Source organism: Pristis pectinata, chromosome 32 (genome assembly GCF_009764475.1).
Source record: "Pristis pectinata isolate sPriPec2 chromosome 32, sPriPec2.1.pri, whole genome shotgun sequence".
NCBI lineage: Eukaryota > Metazoa > Chordata > Chondrichthyes > Rhinopristiformes > Pristidae > Pristis > Pristis pectinata.
This window is the reverse complement of record NC_067436.1, coordinates 8900891-8921478: the sequence shown is the minus strand read 5'-3', so window position 1 is coordinate 8921478 and position 20588 is coordinate 8900891. Positions and strand designations below refer to the sequence as shown.

The following is a 20588-nucleotide window of genomic DNA, read 5'->3' as shown; positions in this document are numbered from 1 at the left end:
ACTCCAAAAATTCCTCAAATTGAATCTATCCAGTGTTCATTGTGCAAGTTGTAAATTAATCAAATAGCATGAACACTTCCATAAACTGCCAATCACATGGATATGAATGGTGGACTGTTATGGACTTGCCTGTAGACTTTTAGTTTGATACTTACAAGTTCTAGTGATTACTGGTATAGCTTTGTGGTTTTCTGTCCAAATTAACACTGGCTTGGGCCATGTGATTTGTGCACAAATACCCTTTTCACATAGAGGAAAAGCTATCTTTTCTGCAGTCCTAAATTAGCTTGAGTGCAAAATTTCCATCCTATTTGACCAGGAATTTGGGTCACCTGTATCGATGTGGCTTTTCTGGCCAAATTTCTTGCTTCTGAAGGTATGCTAAAGGAACCAGATCCTTGGGTGTAATTGTCTTCCATTGCTGCCTTTGGATTCAAGTAGAATGAAGGTTCAACCATGAAGTGATTTGCAACTAATTTTCATCACTAGAGTAGTCATTTTCTTATTACCCCACTAAAACCAATACTATTCCCCATATAGGACCCCAAATCTTGGTGTTGGGGGGGGTGGTGGTGGTGGGGGGAGAGAATTACTTGGGTTGCCTTGTTTGCAGCATTGAGTATAGATGGTTCTGTTGCTTTTGAAGTTGGTATTACACAAGGTAATGGGTCCCAATGGATATTGCAACTAATTTAGTGTTTTGGGATTAGTTACATGCAGTTCCCTGAAGATCAGGGCTGACTCATGAGAATAGTGCAGCCAAATGTTGTCACCATGATCTGGAACATGTTCCCACATTAACTTTACAATATGAAGGAATCTTATCAATGTACATATCCCATCTATGGTGTAAACTAAAATTGTCTTGGTTTTACACTCTGCAGTTTGAAGTTCCTGATTTTTCAAGCCTAATACATTGCAACTTGTGACATTTAAGTTTTTAGAACAAGTTTAAAATTTCAAATTGTGTAGATCCTGTTTTGAGGAATATTGCAACATTAGTTGTGACATTTTGATTTAAAGATTACTTGATCACAAGGAACTTCTATATTTTGAAGGGTTACCTTTAAGTGAATTGGCTAAGTTGGGGGCATGGTAAACAAAGTTGAAAGCTGAGACAGCATTCCAATTGCAGTCTGTATATTAAAGGTTGGAAGAGGTTGAGCAGTATCTGTGGAGACAAAAGGATGGCTCTCCTTTCTGGTTGAGACCCTGCATTAGGACTGTAGAGGGAAGGTGGACAGTACATGGAAGTGCAAAGGAGGAGGGAAGTCTGTCTGATGGGTAGGAACAGATTTAAAAAAAAAATTAAGCAGCTGGTAGGAGGTGGAGACCGGTTAGGTGATGGGTGGAATTGGATAAAGGAGGGATGTTGGTGTAGATGGAACCAGGTGGGATGGATATGTGAACCCAAGGATTAAGAAATCCAGCTCAATATGGTGGGGGGTAATCAGATAGCATTCAAAGCTCTCCTGACTCTGTTAAAGTCTAAAAGGATAAGCAAAGTGATGATCCACAGGCATCCTCGTAACTTCTCAGGCAAAGTGAAGGATATTCTCATAGAACCATAGAACAATACGGCACAATACAGGCCACAATATTGTGCTGCCCTTTAAACCACACAAGGCTACCGAACCCCTTCCTCCCACATCCCTCTAACTTAAATTCCTCCATATGCTTATCTAACGATCTCTGATCTTGTCCAATGTATCAGCCTCCACCACCCCAGGCAGTGCATTCCATGCCCCAACCACTCTCTGGGTAAAAAAAAACTCCTCTGACATCTCCCTTGAACTTCCCAATACCTTAAAGCCATGTCCTCTTGTAATGAGTATTGGTGCCCTGGGAAAGAGGTGCTGGCTGTCCACTCTATCTAGTCCTCTTAATATCTTGTATACCTCTATCATGTCTCCTTTCATCCTCCTCTCCAATGAGAACAGCCCTAGTTCCTTTAGTCTCCCCATAATCCATACTCTAATCCAGGCAGCATCCTGGTAAACCACCTCTGCACCCTTTCCAATGCCTCCACATCCTTCCTAAAATGAGGTGACCAGAACTGGACACAGTACTCTAAGTGTGGCCTAACCAGAGTTTTGTAAAGCTGCATCATTACTTTGCAGCTCTTAAACTCGATCCCCCAATTTATGAAAGCTAACATCCCACGAGCTTTTCTTACTACCCTATCCACCTGCAAGGCAACTTTCAGGGATCTGTGGATATGAACCCCCAGATCCCTCTGTTCCTCCACACTACCCAGAATCCTGCCATTAACCTTGTGCTCCGCCTTGGAGTTTGTCCTTCCAAAGTGTACCACCCCACACTTCTCCAGACTAAACTCCATCTACCACTTGTCAGCCCAGCTCTGCATCCTATCAATATCCCTCTGCAAGCTTCAACAGCCCTCCACACTATCCACAACACCACTGATCTTTGTCATCTGCTACCCAGCCTTCCACCCCCTTATCTAAGTCATTAATAAATATCCAAGTAGAGGTCCCAGAACTGATGCCTGCAGGACACCACTAGTCACAGCCCTCCAATCCAAATGCACTCCCTTCACCACAGCCCTCTGCTTTCTATAGGCAAGCCAAGTTTTCGAAGCCACACAGCCAAGCTTCCCTGGATCCCTTGGCCTCTGACCTTGTGAAGAAGCCTACCACGCAGAACCTTGTCAAACGCCTTACTAAAATCCACGTAGACCACATCCATTGCGCTACCCTCATCAATCTTCCTGGTCACCTCAAAGAACCCTATCAGGATTGTGAAGCAAGATCTTCCCTTCACAAAGCCATGCTGGCTGTCCCTAATCAGTCCATGTTTCTCCAGATGCTCATAGATCCTATCTCTTAGAATCCTTTCCAACAGTTTACCCACCACAGATGTAAGGCTCACTGGTCTGTAATTCCCTGAATTATTCCTTACTATCTTTTTTGAGTAAGGGGACAACATTTGCCACCCTCTAATCCTCCAGTACAATCCCTGTTGACAATGAGGACTCAAAGATCCTAGCCAACAGTTCGTGTAGATTTCAGATGACATGCAGCAATAATCAGCAAACTTCATTAGCAAGGAATTAAAAATAGTAAACTCTGGAAATGCCCTGTATGTGAGGGTTTGTTTCCCTTTCCAGAAGCTGAGTATTCAGCATTTACTGCTTTCATTTCAGATTTTACTGCCAGTTCTTGGTTTCAATAATTGCCCAGTTGTCCCCCAACCTACCTGGACATGGCATTGTCAGCTTTTTGGATGGGGAGGGGAGAGAAGCTACTTTAGACAAGTTCTACATCAAGTTAATAAACCGTGAACTCCTGAATCAAGGCAGCCTCTGAGGATTTGACCTTGAAGCTCTTGGGCACTAGCATTCACATCTGTACTTGCTGTGTCTTCCCTTCACTAAATGACACATCCAATTAAATGTCTCCCACTGAAGCATTGCCACTCCCTTTCTTAGGTTATGGAAAGTTTTCTTAAAGCAATACTCATGAGAATTAGAGTTCCTTGTGCTGCTGCTCTCTGGGGGCTACACCTGCCCTGAATAGATAGCTGTTGCATTTATTTAAGACCTCAGCTTGGCCTTTGTTCCAGTAAGCACAAGCTGATAGCAGATTGCGACTTGACTACAAGTATCTCAGACTGGGGAAATTGTGCTATTTAGCTTTGGAAACCTTGATCAGGGTTAGTGTTCAATTCCTGTTTAAAATGAAGTGCTTTTAGAGTGACTGGGAAATGGTGACTATGAAGCTACCAGATTTTTCATAAGGACTCCCTTGTGAAGACTAAAACCAGTTGGATTACATAAATGGGCCATTCTGCCCAACCAAACCATGCTTGAGATTTGTTCCACTCAGACCAACTCCTACTTAACTAAATTTCACTGAAGCTTGTATTCTTTGTCCAGCTTTCCTTAACTGGTCCATAACTTGTTCCATATTCTCACCACTTGATTTTGAATTCTCTAATGGATTTGATGCCTTGTGGTTTTTTCCACAAATGGAAATGACCTTCATCAACTCTATCCAAATCTTTCATTTTAAAGATCTCTGCTATTTTCCCCTCAAGACTTGGTCTATTAATCTTTAATGTACACATCCTTATTTTGATATCATCCTTTTTAAATCTCCATTGTTCAGCACTTCTCTCAAGAATTGCAGTTCTGGGCACTAAATTGGTTTGTCAGATGTACTGAAGAACTGGGGGGGGGGGGGGGGGGGGGGGGGGGGGGGGGGGGGGGGGGGGGGGGTGGTGGTAACTGCTTTGCATGCTGACCATACAGACCACTTCATAGTGTTACAGTTGCAGAGAGTGCAGATAGACAAGGTGTAAGGCCCTAATGAAGTAGATTGCAGTTAAGAGTCCATCTTATTGTATTAGGGGACTGAATAGTCTTAAAACAGCAGGATAAAAGCTGTCCTTCATCCTGGCGGCATGTGCTTTCAAGCTTTTGTATCCCTGCCTGATGGGAGGGGGAGAAGAAGTCTAGGGTGGGGTCTTTGATTATGTGGCTCTTTTGCTGAGGCAGTGAGAAGTGTAGATAATCCATGGAGAGGAGGCCCACTTGGGTTTAGTGCAACTAACTTCTGTACTTTCTAATTCTATTCCTCCAAGTGAATGTAGCTGCTTGCTTTTAATGATCTTGCCAACCTATGCACCTTGTAGTGATTAGTGTATTTTGCTCTTGGTTCCTCTATTTCACTTTTCAGGTGAAAAGTAACTTCAATTCTTCCTACCAAAGTGCACAAACTTGCACTTCCTGACTTGAAGTTGTATTGCACCTGTGTATGTATATTTTAAAAACACTTTGGTTAGGCCACATTTGGGATATTGTGTGCAGTTCTAGTCACCCCATTACAGGAAGGATATGGAGGCTTTGGAGAGGGTGCAGAAGAGATTTAGCAGGATGTTGCTTGGATTAGAGTATTTGCTTTAGAGGTTGGACAAACTTGGGTGGCTTTCTCTGGAGCACTGGAGGTTGAGGGGAGACTTGGTAGAATTGTATAACAAAAGGCATAGATGGTCAGTCTTTCCCAGGTGTAAGTCTCAAATACTAGAGGACTTGGATTTTATGGCAAAGTTTTGTACAATGATGGGTGCCTGGAATGTGCTACCGGGGAGGTGTTGGAAGCAGATATGATGCAGTGCTGGAGGCATTTAAACAAGCACTTGAACAGGCAGGGAATGGAAGGATGTAGATCATATGCAGGCAGATGGGATTAATTAAATTGGCATCATGGTCAGCACAGACAATGTGGGCTGAAGGGCCTGTTCTGTTCCATTGCCCACTTATTTACTACCCCCTGTAATTTATTCCATTGCTCATTCTTCCTGCCCTTCTCAAATTGTGTGCAAATTTAGAAGCTGTTTTTGATGCAAGTCACTGTGGTGGTTCTTGTGGCAACCCTCTAACCATTTTCCACTGAATAACAACCCTTCCTCTTTGTTCTAAAGCTAGCCAGTAACCCAATCATCCAGTTCTGCATTCTTTCAGCTTAGTTCCTTGTTGGGTACTTTAATCAAAGGCCCTTAGAAAATCAAAATGGACCACTGACTGTATTGGCAATTTGTTACCTTTTTAAAATTTAATCTTGGCCCAACAAGATTTCACCCTTTAGGTTGACTCATTACTATACTGTTTCCAGATATTCAGGGTTTCACTAAAATTGGTCTCCACTTCCCAAGACATACCCTATATGTATTATATGGATCTACTAATCTTCTAGTTTCCCATAATCCACCACTTTTCCCCATGAACATTTAAATACACTGTAATGTCTCCATCCCTCCTGGTTAATGGATAGATGTCATCCACCCAACTGTTCTGTGAAATCTCCTACTCTCTTGCCTTCATACATGGCATGTTTGTCTATTGCCCTCATTGTTCCATTGCCTTTATTCATAAAGTTCAAGTGTTAGTGGGACACTCACTAAACTTTTGAATAGTTGTTTCTCAGTGTTCTACATTTAATTGAGTATTGTCTACTTGAGTTCTTCCCCATACATCTCATTACAATTTCAAAGAATATTATAGTATGGTCACCATTGAGCCTGAAGTCTGCATACATTGTAAGAACATGGTTCCTTTGTCACTTTTGTCCTCTTGTCCATAGACTTTCACTATTAGTGATCCTTTAACTTCCTGTGTGAATTCTGTTTTGGAGTCTTGTACCTCTTCCACTGCCACTTCATCCCTGAAACTTTCATGGCAGCTACTCACATCACCTGAATTGGCTTGAGCATCAATGATAGGCTATGTGTACTTGGAGTCTCTCTGGGACATGTCTCTTTAAGGGTGCAAGGCTACATTGCATACTGCACAAATGCAACACCAAATGTGGAAGTGGTTTGAGTGCTCATTGCTGCACACTGTAGATCAGAAACCAGTGTTATCTTGCTGACCTATTGGGATGACTATTGAAACTAACTTGAGGTAACTATTGCCTTTAAACCGTGGTCACCCTACAAGCTGGGCTGTATTACAAATCAGATGTTTTTCAATGAAATGCAAAGCTTCAATTAAACGGTGGCTGTAGACACTTAAGTTGGCAAGGATGTTTGGGGACTGAACTGATGTTGGTCCATTATCCTACACAATGGTGCCACTAGTATTGCTGCCTCATGGCTTCAGTGAGCTGGGTTCAATCTGACCTCTGGCACTCAAGTTTTCATGTTCTCCTTGTGACTGCATGGATTTCCTTCACATCCTAATGTGCATTTTGGCAGGTCAGTTGTAAATTCTCTAGTGTGTAGACAAGTGGTAGAATCTGAGGCAAAGGAAAGGTTGAGAATGAGAAAATATGTTGGGGTATGATTATTAAAAATGCTTGATTGCAGGTGTGGACTGAAGGGCCAGCTTCAGCTCTATTGCTGACTCATTCACCTTGTCTATGCCCCCTGTGGTTTAGGTCTAGGTCATCCTTTAGCCTTCTATGCTCCTGGGGAAAATTTCTCACTCAAAAAGGACTAGATGTTAAAGTGCTTCTCCTTCAGTTTCACACCTACCCCTGTGACTGTCTTATTAACTGACAACCATTGTTCAGTTAATGTTGCCACATGACAATTGTGGGCTATTTTGGCTTGCTGCTTCAACAGGTGGGAGTTGGCAGTCTCTGCCTTCCCAAGGGGGACATGTTGGCAGCTGAAATGAGCTGCCTCAGAACAGGCTCTGCAGTCACTGGGTAGAAGGAAGATGTGGAGTTCCCTGATTGGATGGCTGCCTGAATAACAATATACTGACTTCTGAGAAGCTGCAGCCTTGCTTGTGCTGACATGTCCCCAGATTTTAAAATGAGACTAATTAGTCCCTTTTAACAAAACTGCAACTCTTGCAGATTGTATCTGAATTTGGTTCCTTGTGTACACAATTAACAAGATCCATGGTAGAGTGGTGACTGTTCCAAATTGCATACCAGCTCTGGTTCCTATCCATTCAAACCTTGTACAGGTAGTTTTGCTATTAAATGTCTTGAATCTGAATTGGTTATAATGCACTTAATGGAACAATAGCTGCATTACACAAGCTGCATTGGTTATGGTGTGATTGGGGAAAACAAGTTTGTCATATGCACATGTATGCATTGCTGCAATGAAAAACTTGCAGCAGCAGCATGGGCACATAGCATTAGACAATGTTCACAAGAAAAACAAATTGAACACATTCTTTAAAAAAAAGAACATAATTAGAACAAGTCCATTGTAGTGCAAAGTAGTCATGCTGTTGATAGAGGTAGTAATTAGGGTTGTACAGGTTGGTTCAAGAACCAGATAGTTGAAGGAATAGCCTGAAGGGTCTCAACCTGAAACATCAACTGTTTATTTCTCTCTGCTGCCTGACCCGAGCTCCTCCAGCACTGTTGGTAGAAGGGAAGCAGCGGTTGAACCTGCTGTGGGACTTCAGGCTCCTGTCCAATGGTAGCTGAGAAGATGGCATGGCCTGAATGGTGGTGGTCTTTGTCGCTACCTTGATTCAGGACTTCGTGGATACATCTGACAGTGGGGAGGGATGTGGCTGTGATGTATTGGGCTGAATCGGCAGCTTCTGTTTAAATCTGCTTTTGAAGGCAACAATGCCTATTCTGCTATTGCAACTATAGCAACTCTCTATAATGAGAGGTTTGAGGAACATGACTATTGCATTATAGCAGATCTACCTGTACTCTAGGCTGCAATTATGAATGTGCTATCCTCTCAAATGGTGTCTCCAGGAGCTTCTGCATCTCATCTGGAATGTAACCAGTGAGTCTTCCCATATCTAATCTCTGCCCTATGACACACCTGCACTCAATTCTTGTATTCATCCCAGAATTTAAAGATCAACTGCCAATGGATTGATTGTCATTTGCTCTAATCTATGGCTTGGTGTTTCAGAAGTGCATTGGAAGTCTTTGACAGTACTATGTTGATGAAGGCTGACCCATTTAATTGGGTAAATTTGCTTCTGTCAACGTGTAATTCAGTGCAATGGACTGTTGGATTTCTAACTGCTTTATTGGGAATGGTATTGGACTAATGACATTCCAGATGTTAATATCTATTGTGCAACTTGGTGGACCCTATTTGCATTTCCACAAAACAGGACTGGTAGTCTCAAATGAGATGTTCAGACTCCCATGAGTGTAAAGAAACAAGGTGAATAACTTGTAACAAATCATGCATTTGATCATATTGTAAAATTCGGTCGCATTGGGATGTTTTGTGCTCAATTGAAATGAAAGTTTGGCCTCTAAGTGGATTTTCTTGCCAGTTATGTAACAAGCATCCATGCAAGTTGCATTTTTCAGATGTTACAATTCCTGTAGCAGTATTGCAGTGCCTCCTGGTGGACTGCAGGTTCATCAGTTTTGCATGCAGCAAAATTTCTGATCTGGTTACTAGTCAATCCCTGGGTTAAGGACACCAGACTTCTCTATATGATTTGACAAGAATAAGTGTGGGGCTAGGATTCTTGCAGTAGTGAAGTCTTTCATCACAAGAGCCTTGACCATACCTGGTCCAGTCTCTCTCCTGCAGAGCCATTCAGTAAGTTAACAGTGGCAGGTAACCTCAGGATATCTCTGCCCTTGCCTGCCTGAGCAAATGGTTGTCTATCCTTTGCTATACAGGCTCTCCCTAGGTCACAAAGCATCTGACCTAGAGATATGATCAAGCTCCCATAATAAATTCAAAAGGCAGAAATTTCCCCTCTGCTTTTAACTTTCACACCAGTCTTGTGTACTTTGATGCCACTCATTGCAAGACTAGAGGTGTGGTTACCATGTTGAGCCAGTTTGTTTTCCTCACTTGTCCACCAGTTGGTTTTTGCCCACATCTATATTTTTTTTTAAAAAACCACATCACCAAGGGGCAGCCTGTTTTTTAAATGGATCTAAAACCACAATTACAAGCAGATTTAGTTTGACGTTGAGTGGTGAACAAATTGATTTATTTGAAAAGTTTTACTATTCAAGCCTCTAACTAGAGGGCATGGATTAGTGACTGAAACCATCAGAGAAGGTTCAGATATGAAAGGCCCTTTCAGAAAGGATTAGATAATACTAGAGTTTGGGGGGGGGGTGGTTGCTGGGGAGATGGGAATATAATTAAATAACTACAAAAGAACCAATACATTTGATGGGCCAACAGTCCTGGTTAGTTTCTTTCCCAGTGACACTTCCTTGGCTGGACATTGAAACTTGCATAATACCTGCATTCATAGAACTGAATCACATTTCTGTTAAATGATGCACTTCCTGAAATATTCACACCTTGTAATGAATTCCCAAGTTCTATCACTCAGCAAAGTTTGTCAGATTTCTGACATCTATTGTTCTGTGGACACCTTTTGACTTGGGCACATACACTGAATGCCATGTGCTAGCTCTCAAACATCAGTATGGTTTTTCTCTTTAACTCCTGCAACCTGATCTGTCATGATGATTAACCCTGATTCTCCACAACTGTAATTTTACAAATGCCATTTAACCTACCAACCTGCATGTCTCGGGTATGTGGGAGGAAACTGAAGCCCTGGGGGGGAAATCCAGTCATAAACTCCAAACCAGTTGCATGAGAGCTTGGTTGAACCTGGGTCATAAGCTGTGAGGTGGTGGGTCTACCAGCTTAAGCTGACCCCCCCCCCCCCCCCCCCCCCCCCCCCCCCCCCCCCCCCCCCCCCCCCCCCCCCCCCCCCCCCCCCCCCCCCCCCCCCCCCCCCCCCCCCCCCCCCCCCCCCCCCCCCCCCCCCCCCCCCCCCCCCCCCCCCCCCCCCCCCCCCCCCCCCCCCCCCCGACTTTTCACTGATTATTGACCTAGCACATCTAATGACTTGATTCTGCAGCCCTAGGTTTGTCGTCTATTCTGGGACTTGTTTACAAAAGGGTATGACATGCTAATTGCAAGTTTTGGTACCTTGGCCTGCAGTGTTTTCACTGGGAACCACCAGCTATCAAGCTTGCTGTTGGGTCCGTGCATCCAAAACCACATGCAGATGGAAAGTCGATGCATCTGGCCACCTGATCTGCCAGACAGAGCCTGGAGGTGGAGAACAGTCATGAGGCTGAATATACTTTGCATTTGACCCTTCTGCTTTAACGATGGGTGGTGTGCAAGTCCAGTTTTGTCTGGATGGAAGAAAGTTTATTATTCTGGCATTTGTTTTTAAATCTATGAATATTTCAGATTGAACAGGTCACATGTGGTAGTGGTGTGACCGCCTCAACTTCAGTAACCCAGCTTCACTCCTGGCCTCTGGAGTCTGCATGTTCTCCCTGTGACCACCTGGGTTTCCTCCAGGTGCTCTGGTTCTTCCCCCCCCCCCCCCGTGAGTTGTAAGTTAACTGCTACTGTACCACCTCTATAGTGTAGCAAGGTCTCAGGAGTGTTAAGCCTGAGAGAACAGGTTATAGGGAAACAAGTGCGTGGGGGAAGAGAAGGGATTGCTCTGACTCGGCACAATGGGTTAAAAGGATGCCTCCTGTGGGGAAATGTACCAATATCCGTAAATGGATGTTATGGGGATTCTGTAAATTTTAGTTCATTGTCATATGCACAAGTACGTGTATGCAGAGGTGCAATGAAAAACTTGTAGCAGCATCACAGCTTCAGATGTCGGCACTCACAACAAACATAAACTATACACTTTTATAAAGAACAAATTCAAACAAGTCCGTTGTAGTGCAGAGTGGGTCAGTGTCACCACACAGCGTAGCATTGTGCTAGTTGGTTGAAGAACTGAGTTTGGGTTCCCTAAAGCCTTTGCTGAGCAGGGACTCCTCTGCCTTGGCAGCAGAGGCCTGCTGGTTTTGTTCTGCACACAACTCAAATAGCAGCTTGGGTGCTGGAAGCAGATGTGGCTGACCAACACCCCTTGTCTGCAGGAGTTCATGGTGTTGGTTACACAGGGCCATGGTCTCTGCTATTTCTAGCTTTTCTGTCTAGAGTTAAATTATTGTAACAAACTCCTGAAGCCAATAGACTTTAAAGTGGTATGAAATACTTGCCTTTTCAGATGCAAGACTGGATAGACCATATGAACCCACTCATTTCCCTGCCTTTGGGATTGCACTGATAGTGTTGTTCAGCCTGGTGATCATCGCTGTCCTGGTTGTGGCTTTTCTGGTAAGTCAACAATTTGGGTCCTTGTGTCGCTTGCTGGTGTTGCTAATGGTGTAACCTAAATCTATTCTTGGTTTGCTCAGTGTCACCAAGTACCATCCTGTAAATTTAATGTGCAAACATTTTATCTGCAGAGGGGTAGTACTCAACTTCCTTTGGTGTGAGTTAATATTGAATGCTTATGTATGCTGCCCTCTCTGTAATGTCGTCAATGGAAATCTGATTTGGGTCTTTCATTGAAGTATAGTTATGTACTGTGATCCAGCTCCAAGTTTGAGTTCTGGAGGGGCAGGCTATTCCTCTGTAGGAGAGGTACATCAATCACTGGTTTTCCCCTAAATTCTAACAAAACCAGAATGCTGAAAGCTCAGCAGGTCAGGCAGTGTTTGGTGGGGGGGAGGAGAAAACTAGGTCAAAATTCTTGTCAAAGGACCTGAACTATTTCTTCCATGGCTGTTGCCTGACCTGATTTGTTTACAGCATTTTGTACTTAATATTTCCAGCAATTTTTAAAAATTTTTCATTCCTTAGTGTTTATTCCTTCAATATTCCCATCACTTTTTCCCCAGGCTAATCCTCAATCAAGTGTTGCTCTGCTGAGAGGGTAGTTCACAAACTTTTATAGAGACAGCAAAAGATGATGTTACTTTCTGTCAATGAGCAAGTTTTAGTGCACAAGCCCCTTCCAGCCCACTGAGTCTACACTGACCAAGCACCCTAATTGTAGCAATACTACTCTAACCCACTTTACACTCCATTCACATGACACCCACTCGGTCTCCAGGTTCTGCCACACGTCTACACTTGCTGCAATTTACATTGACCTATTAACTTCCACAACTTTGGGATGTCAAAGGGCACATAGGGAAATGCACATGGTCACAGTGGGATGTGTAAACATTGGGAACAGTTTGGGATTGCACTGTGGTAGTAATGCTACTGGATGTCACCCTTGTATCAGACTACATCAGCTCAGCATGGATTGTCATGAGAAATCCAAGGAAATGGTCAAGTGACTTCAGGATTGCTGAATGGGAAATAGTTTGGGATTTCTGCTTTGAGTAATTCTGAGGAAGCTGTCTATAATTGTCCATCTAAGTCAATTGATCTCAAGTGTTCTAATGCTCTTGTGCTTCAGAACAAGTGGTATCTCAAGTTGCTGGCCTCAAGGGTGGGTGAGGTATTCATTGTGGATATTTTTCTCACCCATTCTAAGAATCTTGGTGTATACAAATTTTAAAAAAAAACTTGCTGTTGTTTCTCTGGATGGTCCTTAACTAAACTATCACCATTGAGTTGTGGTAGGAAGGAATAGGGCAAGGCTAGTTTCCAGAAATATGGTTAGATTGAATCAGATTAAATGTAGAGCAGGAAGGAAATTTGGGCTGTTTTCACCAACTTGTGTACACTTGACAAGGGCTGACCTTAAGGTTGAATGTTTGAAATTTTGGTTTTGCTTTAGTGTTGGAAATACACTTTCTGTGCTGCATGTCAAGAAAGCTTTGTATGCCGTGAATGGAATGTGGACCATGAGAATAAGAGCCTGCAATTACCACTGCCAGAGGTGAGATTATAGTAACTTCATGTGAAAAATGAGTAGATATTAATGAAACTTTAATCTACCATCCTTGCTCTGAGGTGCATTGTTTAAGGGTGGTTAACTGGCAATGTAAGAACAAGCATCAAGTCACTTAATCTCTTCCGTGCCTCTTGCCAAATTTGACACTTTACAAGAGTACTGGGACAATTTGTCTGGAAGCCTGAAACGCATGATTTTTGAATCCCTAGGCTGTCTTTCAAATCATGCTTAGGACTGTCATTGTCACTAACACGTAACCAAATGGTGTGAAACGAATCCACCACCTGACGAGGGTAACAATGTATGGAAACTCCACACTTGAGGTCCCTCCCAGGTCTCTCTCTCTCTCTCCATCTAACTTGGAAATGTGGTGCCTTCAGCATTGAGGCACAATCCTGGATTCAGCAGCACTGCTTCCTTGAGAGGACTCTGAATCCTCCCATATTCTCAAAAAGGCAGTTGGGCTGCTAACTGCTGGATTTTCCAGGGCCGCCACATCTGAAAATACTGAAGTAAATGACCATACTGCTGTGGGGTGAATGTTGGCATAAACACTGCAGTTCTTTTGTATAACAGTGATCTCGGTATTTTTCACAAATTACAATGGAGGCCCAGATTACAATGGAGATACAAAACTGCAGCTGGAATCTGTGGTTTTAAAACAAAGAACTGGAGGGGGGAACTTGGTGTCAGGCAACATCTCTGGAGGGAAATGTACAGTTGACATTTTGGGGCAAGACTTTCATCTGGACTTGGTCAATGTGCAGATTTGTTTTCCTGACAGTGGTTTCTCTTATACTTTGCCCCCCCCTCCCAGAATACATGGCTACTTTGTACAATCAACTTTCAGTACATAGCTGGGTACAGGGGCCATATTTAACATGGAATGTCTCCAGGTAATATTTGTTGGCTCTGACCCAAGGGTAGCCCACACAAGCCAAGATGATGTGGGCTTCTGAAAATGGTGCACCAAAATCTAGATGGCTGCATCTAAGTAGCAGTCTTTCAACTGAAACAGTAGCTTTATCCTGAGTTAAAGTACATGGTATTTTGAAAAGGGATTATTCCTGGGCCATTAGCCAAAATTCACTACCTTACTACATTGGTTTTGGTAACAATATTGCAGGACCTTGTCACCTGCCATGTTTCCTTATCACAGTACTAAACTTCCAGATTACTTGGCTGTAGATGCTCTGAGGCAGACTGAAGGTGTGGAATGTTGTATAAATGCCACCTTTTAGTGGTTTTCAAGAAAACTTGGATAGATGACTCCAAATTTCAGTTTGTTCACTAGGTCAACTAGTATGTGGTTACTGATGGTGCTAATTGACAGGGGAATTAACCTTGAGTGTAAATTTCAGTGAACAAGGTGCAAACTGTCAACAGGCTGTGCATCTCCTGCCACTAGATGTCAGGGCACAGTAAAAAAAAAGTAAGGTAATTTGTATTTCAGATTGAGAGACTGGCCAATCCCCAAAACTGTTTTGTAATGACTGATTTCTTGTCTCTCCTGCATAACATGCCAGTCTTTAGAAGGCATTTGAAATTATAACTATAGCAGTTACTTTATTCCACAAGATCCATTGTGGCTCCTTGCACTACAGGATGGTTGAATGAAAATGGCACATTACCACCCACTTCTGGCTTTGAATTCTACCATTCAAAGTGGATCATGTAGTTCAGGATCTCCACCCCACAGACTTGACTGCCAGTGACATTGTGATAACTACCCTTGGATTTCCCCTTGCTCTGCCACTGCAGTCTACCCGTTCATTGGGTAGCCATCCTGATGATTCCCAGTTCTCTTCAGCACAGGGTTGCTATGGTTTAAGGCCATCTACTTAATCCAAGAAAACCACTGTTAGGCAGCATCTGAGGAAAAATTGTTTCATGTCATTAATCTTTCAGAACTCTCTCAAATATTAAGTGTTTTCCCTGCACAGATCCTGCCTGAGTATTTCCAAATGTTTTTTCAGCCATAATTGCCTTTTTATTACTTGAATAAATCTTCATGTACTTAATCAGGCAAATAACCAGTACACAGGTGTACTTTTACTTCATTATCCTATCACTTGTATACCTGGTGGGTGTTCCCTTTCTACACCTGTAAGCTTCAACAGTACCAACAAATATTCCCCACATTGTCTTATTTGACTGACTTCCTTTCACCTCCTCCACAGCCAGCCTCCTGCACTCAAATTTTTCCCAAATGCAGTTTTGTTCTGATGAAATTAAGGAGCTCTAACTTTGACTCCCATTTATTGAGCAAGGGAAGAAAGGCATTCTTCCTCCAAGGATGTAGTGAATTGACTTGGATAATCTGATTGCATGTAGACTTAATGGGGTGATGGATGGACTTGCGGGGTGAAATCCAGCAACCCAATAACTCCACATCACTTCATGGTTGTTTTATAACCATTAGCAGTACTAGATGTTGCATTAGTCTTGGGCAAGGTAGTGGTTGATTATAAATCTATACTCAGTGTGATAGAAAATACAGAGCTTGTATTTTACTTTTACCAATGAGTGCTTTTTTTTAAACAGATAAAACTGGAAAGTTACAGACTCCATGAAGTGCATGCCAATTATTCATTTGAGTCTTGAATGCCTTCAATCAAAATCTGGGGATGTCAAAGATTGAACCAAGCCTGATTTTTTTTTTTTCCCCCTCATTAGATGAGAATTTAAGGAACTAGAATTGGTGCCCAGGTCAAACTGCAGTCAAAGTTCCCTGGTATCTATCACCCCTTTCTCCCTTGAACTCCAGTCTTGCAATATTGTTTGTGATACTTAAAACTCCTGTAGTTGCAGTATCCCATTTTCAAATGGTGGTCACTTATTGCAAGGTTTGTCCATTGCAGTTTGGATTTGTTGGTTCTATTGCTGCAGTAAGGTACAATGAAGTGAAAATGGAAGCCTTTTCCTCCCCTTCCTGGTGTTGAGGTTTCATTATTAATGTACAGTAAATTGGATTTTACTATGGGCTGAATTAGACTTATTTTTCTAGGCTTTGTCAATTTTGGGTTTTGGTCAATATTCAGAGGTGGTTGGAATTGGCTTGGGAAAAATGCCACACTGGTAGTTGGATAAGAATGGATTTTTGAGCATCTGGTTTATTTCCAAATTAGAGGGCATTATGGTGATGCATTTGGCAGCAGGTGTTAATGTTAAATATAGTTTAAACAATGTGGTATTGTTCCAGATTTATCAAAAGCTAAATCAAATGTTCATTTGATAATAGCCCCTTTGAACTATTAAATGTGCTTCCACATGGAGTCAGTTCATCGTTAGTGGTTTGAATATTGTTCATTTGGCATACATATCACTCCTGACATCTGCATGGCATAAAAGGTTGCATTAGGAAGTTGTTCCACTGGATGGAAGCATTGCCCATGTTGCTAACGTTCTTCAGAAGTAACTTGTATTTAGCTTCCATTCATCACATTTCAGTATATTTTATGCAGAAATCCAATCTGGGGTTTGGTTGCACCTGAACACTTCATTATTTAATGCCTACATAAACCACCTACTTTTGAGGACTTTATTGATCAAGCAGTCAGGATTGTAAGAGTGCCTTGGTTGCACTATAGAAATGCCTTGAGGAAAATTAAACAATACTTGAGAAATGCACTGAATTCAAGATCACTTGAGCAAATGAGGTAACATTTGGTACCATTCTGGCCTGTTACCTGGATCTGGGCTTGGATCATTCAACCACCCAGCTAATATTAGTGGGGGTCCTTTCCTAATGTATGCACTAGTCTAATTCTGGTGCATCACAATTACATTTCAAACCAGGTGTAGATCAGCATGTAAAACCTGAACATTTTAACCCAGACAGGTGACTTTAATGGAATTCAAATTGATGACCCCAGTGGCTCATCTTTAGAGCAGGGTAGGTAGAATTGAAGGGTTGCAGTCATTCTAAAACTTGCTATGTTTGCTTGCTACTTTGACTAATACTGTTACATTTTCCTTATTGAATAACATGATTTGTACTGTTGATGCCAATTTCACATGTAAAAGCTTGTTTGTGGTTCAAAATTTGTTTGAAGGCTTGAGGCTTAATCACTTTCATATACAGAGCATAGCAAGGTTAGTCAAAGTTTTAAGCTTTTAATAAAATATGAAATTTGGAGTTTTTTGGTTTTGAGTGTTTTGTATTTCTCCTGTTGTACAGTCCCTGTAGGCTAGAAAGTGACTTGTACAATGTACAGGATAACTTTCAGCAACCTCGTTCTCTACACAGGCATGTAATTTTAATGCAGGAATTCTGCAGATATCTGCCAGGAAGTCATTCAGCCCACTGAGCTTGGAGCAATCCCATTGGCCTGTCTTTGATCTTCTCTTCTTCCTCCCCTCCCCAGAAGTTCTCCTGGACCCAATGTCTCTGGGAAGATATTGGAACACCAGGGGAATCTTGCAGTCAAAGATAATGTGTGAACTCCACCCAGACAGAACCAGAGGTTGAGGTCAAGCTGAGGCAACAGCATTGAGTGCTGTCATGGTATTGCCTGGTATAGTTGGCTCTGGAAGCCAGTGTTCACTTCTGACATCCAGCAATGAGTTTGCATGTTCTGTGATTGGGTTCTCCTCCCTCCCCAGGTAATTTCTCCCCACATCCCAACATGGGCTGCCAGTTTCATTATTGTAAGTTAGTGTAGATCAGTGATAAGAATTCCAGTGCAGTTGGTGGATGAGTTGCAAATGTAGGAGGGTGAAGTGAGTGGTAGGAGTTGTGTGCTTGGAGTTGGCAAGGCCATGTTGATGCAAGTTAAATGGTGATCTTCTTTTGTGAGCTCTGCAATCAGGTTGGAGGTCATCTGATATTGGTGGAGGTTGTTGACTCAGCCAGCTCTATCACAGGCACAACCCTCCCCACCATCAAGGACATCAAGAGGCAGTTCCTCAAGAAGGCAGCATCCATCACCAAGGACCATCTCCATCCAGGACATGCTCTCTCCTCCCCTCCAAGGAGGAGGTACTGATGCCTGAAGACCTACACTCAATGATTCAGAAATGGCTTCTTTCCCCTCTGCCATCAGATTTGAGTGGTTGAGCACTACCTAATTTATACTTGCACTATAATTTGTAATTTTGTCTTAGTACCATATGGCTGCAAAACAAATTTCATGTCTAAGTTGGTAATATCCAAGATGCTTGTCAGAACTTGAAAGCAATGACTTTAGTGAAATTTCAATATTAAAATTACATGGCTACAAGCTTAATACCGTCTGTAACAGGCAATAAGTTCATACAGTGGGTGTCCATTACAACAGCAAGACTGGATATTAGCCATTGTTGTTCCTGCAACAGTGAACTGATGTGGTTGTAAAGACTATTCCAGAATCCTGGTCCCTGAGGCACTGTAGGAAGAACCATGGGTGGTAACTAATGCAATAAGTTTTTAAACTCTGGTTGCAAAACTATTGCCAATGAAGGAATGTAGCAAATGACTTGCAGTTTCAATAAATGTTTTGATGGCAGTAGGAGAATCACTTCAAAATAGGATTTTGTAATTACTCCTCTGCAGAGGGGATTTTTAGATGGGGTTTCAGTTTGGTACTAAATCTAAAGTGCAGGTAGTTTCCCCAGTCATTCAGATGTTCCCACCTCTTTAAAATTTGACTGATTTAAAGGATAGACACTTTTTTGCACTTTTCAGATCATTTAAAAGCTGAAACCTTAAACCTTTTCTCAGCAGTGCATTCAGGAAAAATATACAATTATCCCAACATTTGTTTGAAGATCTCTTCTAAAATTAAAATGTTGAACTTCCTGTGCCTATATAGTGTTTGACTGTCAGTAAGACACCTCTGTCTAGGTCCCATTCCCTTGGTCCCACTCCTGTCAATCACCTTATTTATCCAGCAGTGGCTTTATCCCCATGAAGCATCCCCACTGTCCATTCTCACACCACCTCTGGTGTTATGTTTGCCACCTAGTCTGTTTCCAGTGACTGGTGATCTTCCAGTGTTACCTACTGATCTAAACTTGGCTGTCCAAATGGGCCAGTCAGCTCTCACCTGCCTTTGTTGCCAGGTGACCAATACTTCCACTTCGAAAATTATCTTCTGGATTTAATGGTGGACTTTTTAGTCAGCTCCCCACCTACCCACTTCCAAAAGCTTTCTTCTCCTTTTCCCTACCCTTGGCACCAGTATATTTCTGTTTGGATCCCACTGTTAGGAGTCTTAAGTTTCACTGCCTTGTGACTTGTACATTCTTAAAACCCAAGTTGTCATTCATTTGTTGGCTTGGTATATTTTTAAATAACTTTGAGTTGTCATTGGAACTCAATTTAGCCAATATCTCATCAACCTCATCTGTTTTGCAGATGTGATGTCTTGCTGTGCATACCTTAAGTAAGTCAGTGCCACTTGTAATTACATTGAAGAAAAATTGCACAACCAGTGATTTAAGAATAAAGCCTGCTTATTTACTCTAGCACTTGCAGTTCCTTGGGTGTTGTCAAGAACAAGTTACTCCCAACAGTGAGCTGGAATTGATGCTGACAGTGTGCTTCCTGCATGGCCACATTTCCACATGTAACAAATGCCCATGGGGCAAAGACTGTCTCCATGAAGGAAGAACAGTTGTTGCTGACATTTCATTAGAATGTCAAACTTGAAACTGTCTTTCTTTACAAACTGACAAATAATGCTGGAAATGCTCAGTTTCTGCTTTGGGATTCCCTCAAACAAGTAAATTAGTTCCTCCTCAGTGTACAGCTTTCTTGTATCCAAGGATAAGGAAACCCACCTAATCCTTGGAAGATGTTGAAATGGGAAGAGATTCTGAAGATGCAAGTACTCAAAAGCACCAAGACAGCTTCCACAACTGGTGAAAACTAGTCCTGGAGAGAGACTCTGGGGGAGGAAAGGAACATCAAATCTATAGAACCCAAGACCAGGCTGAACAGTCTGGATATCCACAAGCAGAAGGCTGAAGCTACAAAAAACACTAACACTTTTACTAAGATCTGTACATTTGCTCCCAAAGTTAGCATTATTACCTATTGTTAATTACCCTTGAATGTGATAGTAAGTGGCCCTGAACTGCTGCAGTCCTTCTGGTGAATATTTGGACAGGGAGTTCCAGGATTTGGGTCCAGTGATATTTCCAAGTTCATATGGTGTGCAATGTGGAGGGAATGATGGTGGTGTTCCTAAGCACCCCTCGGTAGAAGTTGCAAGTCTGCTGTCAGAGTAGCTGCTGTACATCAGTGATGGAGGAAATGTTGAGTGGGTGATTGGGTGCCAGTCAAGTGGGCTTTGTCCTGGGTGGTGGTGGTGAGCTTGTTGCTGGAGCTGCAATCATCCAGGCAACTGAGTACTCCATCTTCCCACCTGGTCCAGAAGATGGTGATGGCAAGTAGGAAGAGCTGTTTGTTACAGGTAACCAAGCCTGTGACCAGCTCTTG

The 20588-nt window shown here is 42.5% G+C and overlaps 1 protein-coding gene across 3 annotated transcripts in view; it reads left to right on the top strand.

Annotated features, from left to right (window-relative positions):
* The window catches only part of LOC127585249 (mucin-3A-like), a 43250-nt gene extending 25949 nt beyond the window's left edge, over positions 1–17301 (top strand). For all 3 annotated transcript variants that reach the window (XM_052042557.1, XM_052042561.1, XM_052042558.1), the window contains 3 exons: positions 11480–11589; positions 13049–13150; positions 15710–17301. In XM_052042557.1, coding sequence (XP_051898517.1) covers positions 11480–11589; positions 13049–13150; positions 15710–15769 — 272 coding nt within the window. In that variant the 3' untranslated portion in view covers positions 15770–17301. The remainder of the gene's footprint in view (positions 1–11479; positions 11590–13048; positions 13151–15709) is intronic.
* The last annotated feature ends 3287 nt before the right edge of the window (positions 17302–20588 follow it).